The 12,366-nt window shown below is 44.4% G+C and overlaps 1 protein-coding gene across 5 annotated transcripts in view; it reads right to left on the minus strand.

Annotated features, from left to right (window-relative positions):
• The window catches only part of pcdh7b (protocadherin 7b), a 135,601-nt gene that overhangs the window by 51,970 nt on the left and 71,265 nt on the right, over positions 1–12,366 (minus strand). For 2 of the 5 annotated variants that reach the window (XM_040043612.1, XM_040043615.1), the window contains one exon: positions 9,423–9,642. The exons of 2 other annotated variants lie outside the window; for them this stretch is intronic. In XM_040043612.1, the coding sequence (XP_039899546.1) occupies positions 9,423–9,642 (220 nt within the window). The remainder of the gene's footprint in view (positions 1–9,422; positions 9,643–12,366) is intronic. One more of the 5 variants, XM_040043613.1, reaches the window with a different exon arrangement.

The raw sequence follows: 12,366 nt of genomic DNA on the forward strand, positions 1-12,366 counted from the left end.
TTACGCTTGCATTTCTGTCTGCATCTCCTAACCTCAAGATATGACGGAGCGGGGTGGCAAGAGACGGTGTTTGCACACAAAATATGTTTGGCAAACACATGAATGAATGCATGAGGAGCCGCGGCTCGGCGTCGGCCTAAAGAACGTGCGAACACCTGAATCCTGTATGTTTGTGGGGGTTTTTTGGACGAATTCCCTGAAGTGAGAAAAGCAAAAATACATAAAAATAGGACCTTAATGCTTTGTCTTTCTCAGTATTCCTCTCAGATATTGCTTCAGGTGTGAAGCTAGCGTGCTGCAACACACGCACTCCTCTGACCTTACGGTCTCTTCATCGCGTGCTTGAGAATCCGAAAATGCGCAAATAAATAAATGAACACTTGGCGAGTTAGGATTATTGTCATGCCTTACGGGCAATCCTCCTTCCTCGCTGTGGACCTCACGCTGGGAAAGACACGGCACCCACTGTGTCCCAGTGCTGCACACCTGATGTTCCAGAGTGCTCGCTCTGCACAACTTCTGCACCTCGGCGCAACCGTGCACGGAATCTTAACAGGATGTTTGGACGCGAGAGAAGAAAGTTAAAAAAAAAGAAAAACAAGAAGAAGAGTTAGAGAGGAGGGTAAGATCAGGGCAGGAGGTGAGGAGGGAAACTGAGCAGAAGACGAGAGCGCCCTGAGACAAACGTGGTGGGGGTGGAAGGAGTGGAATGGAGAGTGGAGTGCAGGAAGCTTTTGGGTGGAGGTGGATGTCCGGGAGGTGTTTAATTGTCTTCGTTGAAGACCGCCCCATCCCAGTTGCCCTCAAACTCCACACCTGCAGATGAGGAGTGAAGATATCGTGAGAGACGCGTGAAGCTTAGGCGCATACCAAATTAACAGCTGTCGAAGATAGCCTTTTTTTTTTGCCTGTGCCGTTTGGAGGCGAGCCAAATTGCTCGTCGCTGCTTCGTTGCACCTAAAAAGCCACAAATTGCGCACGCCGGCGCACGTGACTGTAGGCCCTCATTGAAATGGCGGTTGCGTCTAAGCGAACGGCGTGAAAAACCATTCTGTTCTTTTAATCTCTCTGCTGCAAGACCCGACTCGCCCGCTTTATCAAGTATGTGCATCCGGATCGGAGGAGATGACGAAGATCGAGATCGACTCTGAGGCGCGAGTATCCTTCCACATTCCTGGCAAAACAATATGGCTGCCTCTCTCAGTTGGGGGGGGGGGGGGGTCTTATTGGAATTACTTGACTATGACACTTTAAAAAAGCATTTGCCACGTTTTCTGTGTGTGTGTGTGTGTGTGCGTGCGTACACCATACAAACAGAGTCGATCTAAAATGGCTCCACTTTTTTCTCTCTTAACCCAAATGGCCATTGTGGTTGTGTAATGCTTCTCTGTGTATCGGTGTTTGTAAGCCAGCTAGAATGGCTTTTGTAATCTCTGTCAGGAGTGGGTGTCAGTCTGCCCCTGGCTTCACAAAACACCACAGCAGCAATTCCATTATCCACACTCAGACAGCCACAGTGTGTGTGTGCACGACATATGTTTTCAGTTTGTGGCAGGTTGCTTTGTAAGTTACATCGCAGGTAGTGATATTAGAACCATACCAACAATTCTTTTCTTTTTCACGTCTTACAACAAATCTCTCTTAATTGCATCTTCTTCCATATTTTAATTGATTTAGAGCAGGGATGTCAAACATAAGGCTCAGGGGCCAAAATAGCCCGGCAAGGACTCCACATCGCCCCTATTGAATCCCTTTAGAAAACATGAGAGAAGGCAAAATATTTGTCCTTTTAATGCATTTTCATAGGTTTTACAACTTAATCGTTACTGCTAAAGACCTCCCACATGGCTGTTCAAACACTAAAGTTATAGATAAAAAAATTCAATGATTGAAAATTTCTGTTTTTTCACTACTGTAGAAATGTATATTTTGTACAATGGATACTCAGTAAAATCAGTTAACTAACTACAACTTTCAGTTTTATAATTGCAGGACAGTCAGTTAGCTATCGCTAACAGAACTTTTTCACCACTAAGACTGGTGCTGACAGGTTTCTTTCATCTACAACAATAGCACTTCTTAATCATGTAATAAAATGTCCTGTTGAGATTCCTTTTTTTATGTTTACATATCTCAGGGATTAAACGTGTAGTTAAACTTTTTCACACTGACAGAAGGAGGAGCGTCACTGGTTTGGCTCACTTGAGATCAAAGTGGTCTACATCTGGTCCACAATGTAAAATGAGTTTGACATCCCTGATTTAGTGGATTGGTTTGCCTCTGTTTGCCTTTCGCTGTCTCCTGTTTCCCTAAAGAAATTGCAGGCAGGTGAGTTTAATTTAATTTGTTCCCCCCAAAAACTTAAAAATGACATAATTACTTTGCACAATTAAATCTTTAAATCATCTCCCAACTAAATAACCCCATTATTTACCTTTTGAGTTGAAATCGCTGCTTCTGTCCACAGAAAACTAACCTCATGTTTTTCTTAAACTGCATTTTTTCCACGCTGTACGCTGGGAGAAAAAAAAACACTCCGATGTACATCATTAAATTTTCTTCAAATAAACCGTGAAGTCTCCATAATGACTTTAATTGTATAGCACGTTTCAAAACACAGAGTTACAATGTCCTTCACAGTTTGAATAAAAGCCACACCATTAAGCATACACATTCAAACACACAGACACACACACACAGAGTCACACATTCATTCCAACATACACACTTTCATACGATTTAACAAACTGAGGGAACGATTAAGGGGAATCTAACCTAAAGAAATTAGTTCTCAGAAGCCATTTAAAACAAAGCACACACTCGGCTGACCTGATAGGCCGAGGAAGGCTTTTCCAAAGTTTGGGCGCTACAACCTTATAAACATGACTGCCTTAGTTAGAAGGGTGGAACAGTCAGGAGACCTTGATCAGATGATCTGAGTAACCGGCCGCCGCCACAAGCTGTCAGTAGCTGGATATATATAATGAGGGGTCTGCCCATGTGGCGCTTTATATGTTAATAACAGGATTTTAAAGTGGATTTCATTTGGAGCCAGTGAAGGGAAGCAGAAGTAGGTGTGTTATGTGACCTGCTGCATTCTGCATCAATTGGAGACGGACTATGAAGACTGTGACCTGCGATGATCAAAGCGGGGAGAAAATGAAAATATGAATTAAACAGTTCATCGAAGCCCAGGTGAGCTTAGTGAGACTCAACATTCAGATGTGGGTCAAAGATGATACCAGCAGATGATTTATGTGGCTCCGCCAACGGAAGTAAATGAGAGAAAGTTTTGTTTCCGGCACTTTGCTTGAACCGATCCTTCATCGTAAACATAAATGAGCCTTCGCCCGCTCCTTCCTCGGGTTTCTCCAGTTGGTTTTTAAGAGCAGGTATTCCTCGAGCTTAATTCTGTCAGCGTGCTGCGGCACTGAAGTGAAGGCTGCACTGAAGGGGCTTCAAAGTCCAAATGTGCCTGTGTGAGGAGAAAGATGGGATCACGGATGTGACACTAGGGTATGATTTGAATACCTGCCTCCTCCACCTGAGCAGTGATCAATCATCTCTGTCTGTCAACCGCCACTCCCTGCCGGCGACTCCATAACCTCCATCCTTGGCGTTTTCCTTCTGTTTCTCTCTCTCTCTCTATTTTGTTGTCTGTTAATTTTTTTTCCTCGCTATCTCCTGGTCTGTTTCCAACCTCCCATTCCTTTCTAGGCTCCTGTGCGGCGTGTTACTCATGTACTCTGTCTTGCCACTCATGCCTCTTTTTATGTCCCCCCCCCTAGTGTTTTTTTTTCTCACATCATCACACCAGGTTCTCTTGTTCTTTCTATCTCCCATGCTGTCCCCTTGCCTGAGGATATCACACGCACTGAAAAAATAAAAGAAAATAAGGGGCGAGTGGTTAGGGACAGATGGAAATGAATGAGAGACACACGGCACGACTGGAGGCGCGCGCAGAATTTAAACCTTGCTGCAAAATGCACAAGCGCCCGAATAATTTATAGGCTTTTTTAAAGATGTAACAGATTATCATTCCCTTTCATTCCTTTGCTGACTTTAATTTTCGGATTAATGCTGTGGTGTTTTTACGCCGTGACCTTGGGGAATGCACAAGCGGGAGGCGGTGGGGTGAATATATTGTGTAACATGCTGATTGATAGCACGGCTCCCTTCCGCTGAGTGATTTTTTTTCTTTTTTTTTTACACTACCGGTTACAGAAACACACACACACACAAATCTCGCCACCAAGTTGAGGGAAATCAGACCTAAGACCAGCGCTGCTGCCGCTCGACTCTTGAAATATGAATGGTTTTAATTAAACAAACTCGCTTTGCCATCTGGCCCTACAATTGGGCCTGCCTAATGAACAGCCTCACACACAAACACGCACACTATTAACCAGGCAAAGCGACATTCCAACGGGTAAAGCTTTGGAAATGGAGAAACAACAACAATGAAGTGATCTAGTGAGGTGCTTCACAGAGCTGGAAAATGACTCAGTGGCTCATTGCGCCGAATGAAGGGTGGATGTGCGTGCGCGCACGCGTCTGTGTGTGTGTAAGACGACAAAGAGATGATTTTTGTCTAAAAGTGGGCATTTGAGCGTCTGTCTGTCCGGCGTTTGCTTTGTACTTGGTGATTTTGTTAGCAAAGGCTCAGATGGTGTTTGTTCTCGCTGACTACCTGATTGATAACCGCTGTGATGCGCCACTTGTCTGTCCTACTCTATCGAACCGACTAGCCAATGCTAAATGATGATGTTTGTAATCCAGCGGTGGTACCCCTGAGATTTCTCAGCAGGACAGACAGGAGAAAGGTAGTGTTTGGTCTGTGTGTGTGTGTCTGTGTGTGTGTGCTGTGGGTGATTGTCTGCCAGCCAATGCAGAAAAGAAAACGTGGGAGGCATGCTAACATTAGCAGCCAGTAGGACGTGCTATCACTCTCTTAGAGGCTACAATAAATTTGCGGTGCTCCTCTGCCTCTGCGTTCAGCACAGGCGTCAGCCTCTGTGAGATCTGCACTGTGATGCAGAGGTGAATAAAAAGTTGAGTCAACGATCTCCTGCAGGTACAAGTCAGGTAATACGTTAGTTATACTGCGCATATCACACAAGCATTGTATATTTCTTGAAAACAAAATTCAGGCAGAAAATACAAAGTCTATTAACACTGTCCTGTCCTCTACATTCTCAACTTTCCCAAATGGTCAGGTCAGATGGCTGCACCTCTCTGGGAAAGGTTTCTTCCTCTTAAAAGAGAGTTTTTCCTCCCCACTGTTGCCAAACGCTTGCTCATAGAGGGTCTTCGAATTGTTGGGGTTTCTTTATATTACTGTAGGTTCTTTACCGTGCAACATGAAGCACTTTGAGGCGACTGCTGTTGTGATTTGGTGCTATGTCCACATACAGTAGTATCAGCAGGCCTTGCTAACCCCAGCATAGCCACTGCCAGCTCAGTGTACATAACAAGGTTTGAATGCAAAAGGTGAACCTTAAAAGTAAAAGGTTATAGATATATATTAGCAATTTTGTAAAGAAAAAATATATGTATATAATGTGATGTTGTGGATAAAATGCCATACATCCTTGGCAGCGTGACCTACAGCAACAAGCACATCACACTGCATAGCTGCACTGATCTACTGAAAAATGTTATTACATCTTCAGTGCCGGCAGCTGCTCAGATTCATGCAGAGCCTTTACAAAAAAAGAAAAAAAAAAACACTTTGCACACCTCGGACACGTAACTCATCATGAAAGAGCAATGTGGAAGCATGTTATTTTGAAGTGCACTTGAACTAACACGGTAAAAATTGAAAAATCCTCTGCCCCCCTGGCGATGCGGCGATCAATAATAGAGCACGAGTCTTTGACCCGCCGATAACGGTGTACATCTGGAAGGGCTGTTCGACATCCATAACGGCCTAATCGGCTGTTTGACTCCAAATGTTTATGAATATCTGATGAGCGCCGGGGTAAGCTTATGAATAAGTGAGGATGCGAGGGTGCGAGGAGGGGTGGGGGTCCAACTGAGCATCAAAAAAAGACCATGACTTCATTGAGTGGCGTCTCTGAGCGATACGGAGGCCCGAGCATAATGGCAGCAAAATTGAATTATTTTGCGTCCTGAGCAGGTAACTCGCAAGTATGAAATTTCAGTTTTGTTCAGCGGCGTTGGGAGAGGTGCAGCAAAACTTCCTATCGCTTCCTGGCACGGACTTTTTGGATGTCTCTCAGGCTGATCAAGCAGTGTGCATTTGAGGTCAACAATGTGTTCATATTCCCACGATGAACTCCCTGTTCTGAGTCAGTGTGGGAAGAATCTGTCTTGGATGGAGAGGTTGATTGTTTTTTGTTTTGCTTTTGTTATTTTAAATGTTTTTCTTTTAACGCTCCCCACGGAAAGAAGGAACCCAACAGAAAATAATAAAGTTTGCAACATGACCTTGATGAAGGAGATGAGGAAAAGAAAACACGGTCCCTCAGCACATCTGTGCAGGGTGGAAAGAAAGGAAGGACGGGGAAAAGGAGGCAGGGTGAACACACAATGTGAGTGTGTGTGTGTGTGTGTGTGTGGTGGGGGCTACTTGCATGCATGCATTCATGAATGTGAGCAGCTGCGGTGGAGGCCGATTGTTCGTGCGAACATTGATCGACAACGAGTAACCGAGAGCTGGAAAATGCTCCGAATCGAAAAAAGCGGACACTCGCTTTTGTCTGCATTTCACCCTAACACAAAGAGACGGCAATCAAACATGATGGATCGATAACAAGGGGGGGAAAAAATACAACAACTCTCAAATCCTCAGTTTCTAAAGTTGTCAAACAGATACTAATGCTTCCAGGGGCAAGGTTGAGGTTGAGCCGTTGCATTACGCACATAAATGTCTGCAGTTACATAGTTACATGCCGCTAATGATGCCCTTGTCGGCATCGAGCGCCACAGCAAGCCATCTGCTGACTTTTGTTTTCCTTCTTCCTCGTAATTCCCTCATTTTCTAAAAAAAAAAAAAGAAAAAAAAGCATGTTTGGGGGGTGGGGTGGTGGGGGTTAACACTGAGTTAATGTGGTGCTGATGCTTTCTGTGCGAGCTCCTGCCACAACACGAGAAGGGATGCTAATGACCACAGAGGCTGAAGCAGTTTGCCAATATTTAGCCTAACCTTAGATGATTGCATTTACTTTACACTTAGGTATTTAGCTGATGCCCTCATTCAGAGCGACCTGCCATAAGTGAGCAAGCAGGGACTCGGCGGCGTCCTCAAGGACGCTTTAACTGGAAGCACAGAGATGCTTTTTTTTTTTTTCCCTCCCTCTCTCTCGCTCTCTCTCTCTGGGACTGAATCACAGGACCTAGACCAATTACAGTCTCTCAGACCACAAGGCCACCCCGCTGCCTACCAGATTATATCAGCTCATAGCCTCGGAGTACAAACTGTGTAAGAACTCCAATTTGTATAACTGTGCTGCAAAAGAAATGTGAGCTGTAGAGGCTGATTTGGAAACAATATCAAGCCAACGTTCACAAGCGCTCCCTTTTCTTCCAATCACACATGTGCTGTTGCCTTGCCTTTCTCACACACGCACACACACCAGTTCAGCCAATCTCACTAAAGATAGCAGCAACAGCGGAGAGTGTTGTTTCTCTTAGATGGAGACTGATTCATGAATTGACCTTGACTCTGTTCTCCAGCAAATCTCCTCTGAAGCGTCAGTATGCTTTTCACCAAGCTGAGGAATTAGCAAAAACATGCACATTGAGCTAAGAAGTGAAACTGGTGGGCATGTTTGGACCAGTACGAGAGCTCCTTGAGTATCAAATGCTCCATCTTTGGTTTAATGCATTTCCCTATTTATGCCGTATTTATTCTAAAAGTGGTTTTACTCGACAGGCTCCTTAACCGGATCGCTATCGACTCACCCCCCTTCCTGTAACAGAAACCAAAATGAAACGATCCTTTTAATTTAAAGACTTATTTGGTAATTTAATGGGCGCTCGTTGTCGGAAAATTGAGATTTTTAATATCCACGAGGTAGCCTTATCAGCTCACATGCTCACATCAAAGTGTTTCAAATCCCCTTTAATCTGTGTCGGGGCCGAAATTTGAAAAAGCTCACTGTGGACACTCCGTATAACAGCCTGTTTGATGTGCCCATCTGTCTGATTTGACTAACTTTCTGTTGCTCGTCTCGAGTCAGTGCAAACACCATAACTAGACATCGGCCCTTGAGGTAGAACCAGGCGTTTGTCCAGGCTCCACCTTGTGGATGTAATGGTGCTTGTGTTGACCGCACTGATTTAAAATAAGGTAAGGGCATCATCCGCCTAACAGCTCCATTGTAAAAAAAGAGAGGATGTGAATCTTTAAGCCATTTGAATATCCTTATCCTAAGCTGCAGTGGGGAAGCCTCTGCACTTAGGCTTAGCACTCTCAAGACAGCTACTCCTTGTTAAGCATCGCCTCAGACTCCTAGACTATGAATGGGACCATTACCCTCATCTCTCACTGCACACCCAGATACACACACACACACACACACAGACACACACATACATATATATTTTGGCTTTGGTAGGAAACTAGTTCAGGCTAGCTGTGAGGAGAAGGTTCTGCAAGAGAAGAAGCTTTTACAAAAGGATTTTTTTTTCACTTTGCCACTGCTCCCGTCCACTCTCTCTAGGCTGGAGTCTTTATGCATTACAACACACGGATCATCGGTTCGATCCCTTAATTGAAGCAAAATGAACTCCTTGGTGAGGGCCTCGAGGCCAAACACAAATCACAAATCAGTGCAGCAGCTGCCTGTACAGCTTCTAAACAATTCAGAGTATTAACCCCCTCACCTCTTTTACTTTATCTCAAAGAATGCAAGGCGAGCTAGAGAGCGAGATCTTGCTGAACACCTATCCTCCCCTGCAGCTGAGATCTAGCCTGCAAACGGAATTCAGCAGGATTTGTAAAACGGTGCAACAAAGCAACAAACTAGAAGGATAAAGACGGCCCTGAAAGGTGGTTGATCTAAAAGAATTCGTCTGCTACATATTCCCTCTTGTAGCCCCTTTGATCAAATAAGCCTTCTGTTTCTGAAACAGAGACCTCGGTTTTACAATAAATCCCGGACCTCGTTGTTCATACAATGTACACTGAATGAGCTTTAGGCTTCAGCAAAAAATAGTTGCATCACAAGCGCCACACCACATCCATACCCTTGGCACAGAGAAATGTCGAACTGACAACAGAAGCATTTTAGCATAAAAAAAGAAGGAAAGAAAGAAAAAGGGACGCTCGTGTGTTTCTGCACTTTGCTTGTGATGCTTTCTACAGCGTCCCACTTGGATTTCTCTAGCCAGTTATGTGCATGTGTTGTTCCTGTGTCTTAACGGTTTCTACATCTCCTTTCAGTGTTTGCCCCTACCATTTTCCATGTGCTCTGCCTCACCGACACTGCCATCCGGCGTTGTCCTCTCGTAGCTGTCCTCGGGAAGGGGAAGGGCGCCCAGCCGGGGGCCCGACGAACTCTTGCTGCTCGGTGTCTCCGACTCATCCAGGCCGCTGTCGTAGCAGCTCTGCAGCGATCCCTGCTGGTGAGGATCCTGGGGCTGGCTCACCACCGAGAAGGTCACTCGGCGAAACGGCTACAAGAGAAACCAAACGGCCGGGGGTCACTATTAAAGGGACTTCTTTACTTTTTTTTTTTTTCAACTTTTATTATTGGATGTCAGCTTGGGAGCGGGATCCTTTGGAAATAGAAGGGATTCAAGTCAGGATGGCAGGGACATAGGTTAGGAAAACAAGGGAGGCTAGGATACTGCCTAGTAGACTGCAGTGAAGGCCATGGCTAACGGTATTAGCAGCTACCTTAGCAACCAAACTAGCTCTAATGCCACCCTCCAAAATAAAACTATGATCGCTTCTATCAGAGTAGCCAAGAAAGAACTACTTTGCCTTTCTCTAACCCTGAAAACTTTCAAAAGGACACAGAAGAAGCTGCACAAAGGAGTCTTTCACAAGCACGCTTAGAACTCAAGGGACCAAGGAGACATGGCAGCTAGCTAGATTTGTGTGTTAAATACAGCTAAAATGGAAAGAGGGAGTGGGAGTGGGGGAATGGTGGTGCATCAGCCTCATTCACTTGTTTACTTTCCCACTAAAACGAGGACAAGGTGAACAAGCTTTCAGCTCTCCGGGAGGTCTGATTCGCCGCCAGAGAGCGAAGGCGCAAAAGGCAAAAGACGGGCGCACACAAATAGGCACACCCACTTGACAGCATGCGACTAAGTGCACACGCACAAAAGGCTTTTCTTGATGAGCTGTGGGTTCACGCTGTCAATATGTGTAGCCCGCTCTAACACATTATTGAACAGTGTCTTGTGTTAAGCAGTAACAGAGCATGTCATTAAAGCCGAGGCCTCTTTCTCACTGTATCAGCCTGATTTTCTTTTTCCACTCTCCGTGTCTCCTAATCCCCCGCCTTAGCGTTGTACAAAGGTAAATGGCAGTGAGGAGAAATGAAAGAAAGAATGAGCGCAGGGCGAAGAACCAAACACCCGGCTTGGTCATTACCAGAATAAATGGCATAACAAATGGCTAATGCCGTTAATTAATTACATGCAAACACTGTCGGAGCTCGCCTCTGGTGCAGCACATCTTCTCTCTTGCACCTCACTGGACCTCATCACCTTCTCGTGTTCTCCATCTCTTCTGATTTTACCCCACGTCCCATGCACACACCTCTACACACAGACACATACTCCTCCTCCTGCTCTCCTTGTTTCCTTGTTTCATCATAAGAATATTACACAGGGACAGAGGCCCATTACTCAATTTTTATTTTTCTTAAAGCATTCTCCCTCCATTCGTTCCCCATTCGTGTCACCTGATGAAGTACAATCTATTATCAGCCACGGTTGCCTGCACTTTGAAATTTGCACATCATGCGTAACTCATCTAACACTGTCGCTCAGTCTCAGACGCAGATGTGAAAGCATCGCGTCAAACTCCTTCTGTCAACAGATATTTACACGTGGCAGAGATCCATTAACTGAAAAACAAAGTGTTGAAAGGCCAGCTTAAAGGGACAGCTCACTGTAAAGTCAAACATTTTGATCCCAATTGCCTAGTTTTGAAGAAATCAGCTCTAAAAATGTCTCCCTTCTGTTGAGTAGACGCCAATAGCCTTGCGGTCCACAAAAGACAAAAATAAATAAATAGATAAAAATGCTTTAAAAAAAAAACAACTCAGCACAAATGTCTATTGTCAGGACCAAATTACTCAAAAAAGAAAAGAAAACACATTTGATTTTGCCAAAAATACCAGCTGTGTCCCACCCCCCCAAAAAGCATCTAGCTTGGTGACATGAGGACGAGCTAGGCTGTGATGTTGGCCAGCTACTTGGTTATTTTGACTGGTGCATCTAGACGTTAAGTGACATTGCTCCTGAGTTCGGACAACCGAATTCCGATGTATCTGGAACGTGGCATGAAACATGGACATAGCAAAGGCCATCAGAGGACGATAGCAGTGGTTACATAAACGATAAGATAAACCTTTATTAGTCTCACACGTGGGAAAAGATTACTGGTCTATTGGAAAATGGCTTTCTAAAATGACCTTTGTACACTCTTTCCTGCTCATGGGCTCAGTCACTCATTTTTAGCGACTCAGCCTGTGGTTTTACAGTCAGACCCACCATCTCTCGACACATCTATTGTTTGACAACGCTCATCTTGAGGAATCTGAGGGAGACTTCAAAAGAACAACTAGCAATGTCACGGTAACTACGTCCATTTTTTTATACTGTCTTTCACTTAGAAACAATTTGCTTTGAAACAAACTCGTAGTCCATTTCGGACATTCCAGGCTCCTGTTGTCTAGGTACCGTACTCTTGGATGTACTACCAGTTCATGTCTCAGTCAGTGGTATCCTATCTTCTCATGGTAGTCGCTTCAGTCTCGTGCATATAAGTTGAGAAAAGTCTATCTCGGGTCCCATCCGCCAACAGTCACCAAAGGTTATTTGGCTCAAAGTCAGTTAAGTTGCCAAAAGTTTCTGGTCACCACATCACTTAAGATCAAATATAATTACTTACAGTTCATTTATCAGATTTTCTTTCCTTTTTTTTCTTAAGTAACCAGGCCATGATTCTATGACAAGAAACACTTATGCTGAGTTTTTTTTAAAATCTACTGTTTTGGGCTCCAACACAGTGAGTGCAATTCACTTCTATTATATTCAAGAGATGTCCAGCATGTCTACAGATAATTTCTTGCAAATTGAGACAGAAACAGCGCAGCACTACAGGTCACGGTCAAAAGCTGTAAACCTGATTTTGAGGTGAACAGTCATGTTTTTTTTTTA

This window comes from Simochromis diagramma, unplaced genomic scaffold, assembly GCF_900408965.1.
Source record: "Simochromis diagramma unplaced genomic scaffold, fSimDia1.1 OVJJ01000656.1, whole genome shotgun sequence".
Taxonomy (NCBI): Eukaryota; Metazoa; Chordata; class Actinopteri; order Cichliformes; family Cichlidae; genus Simochromis; species Simochromis diagramma.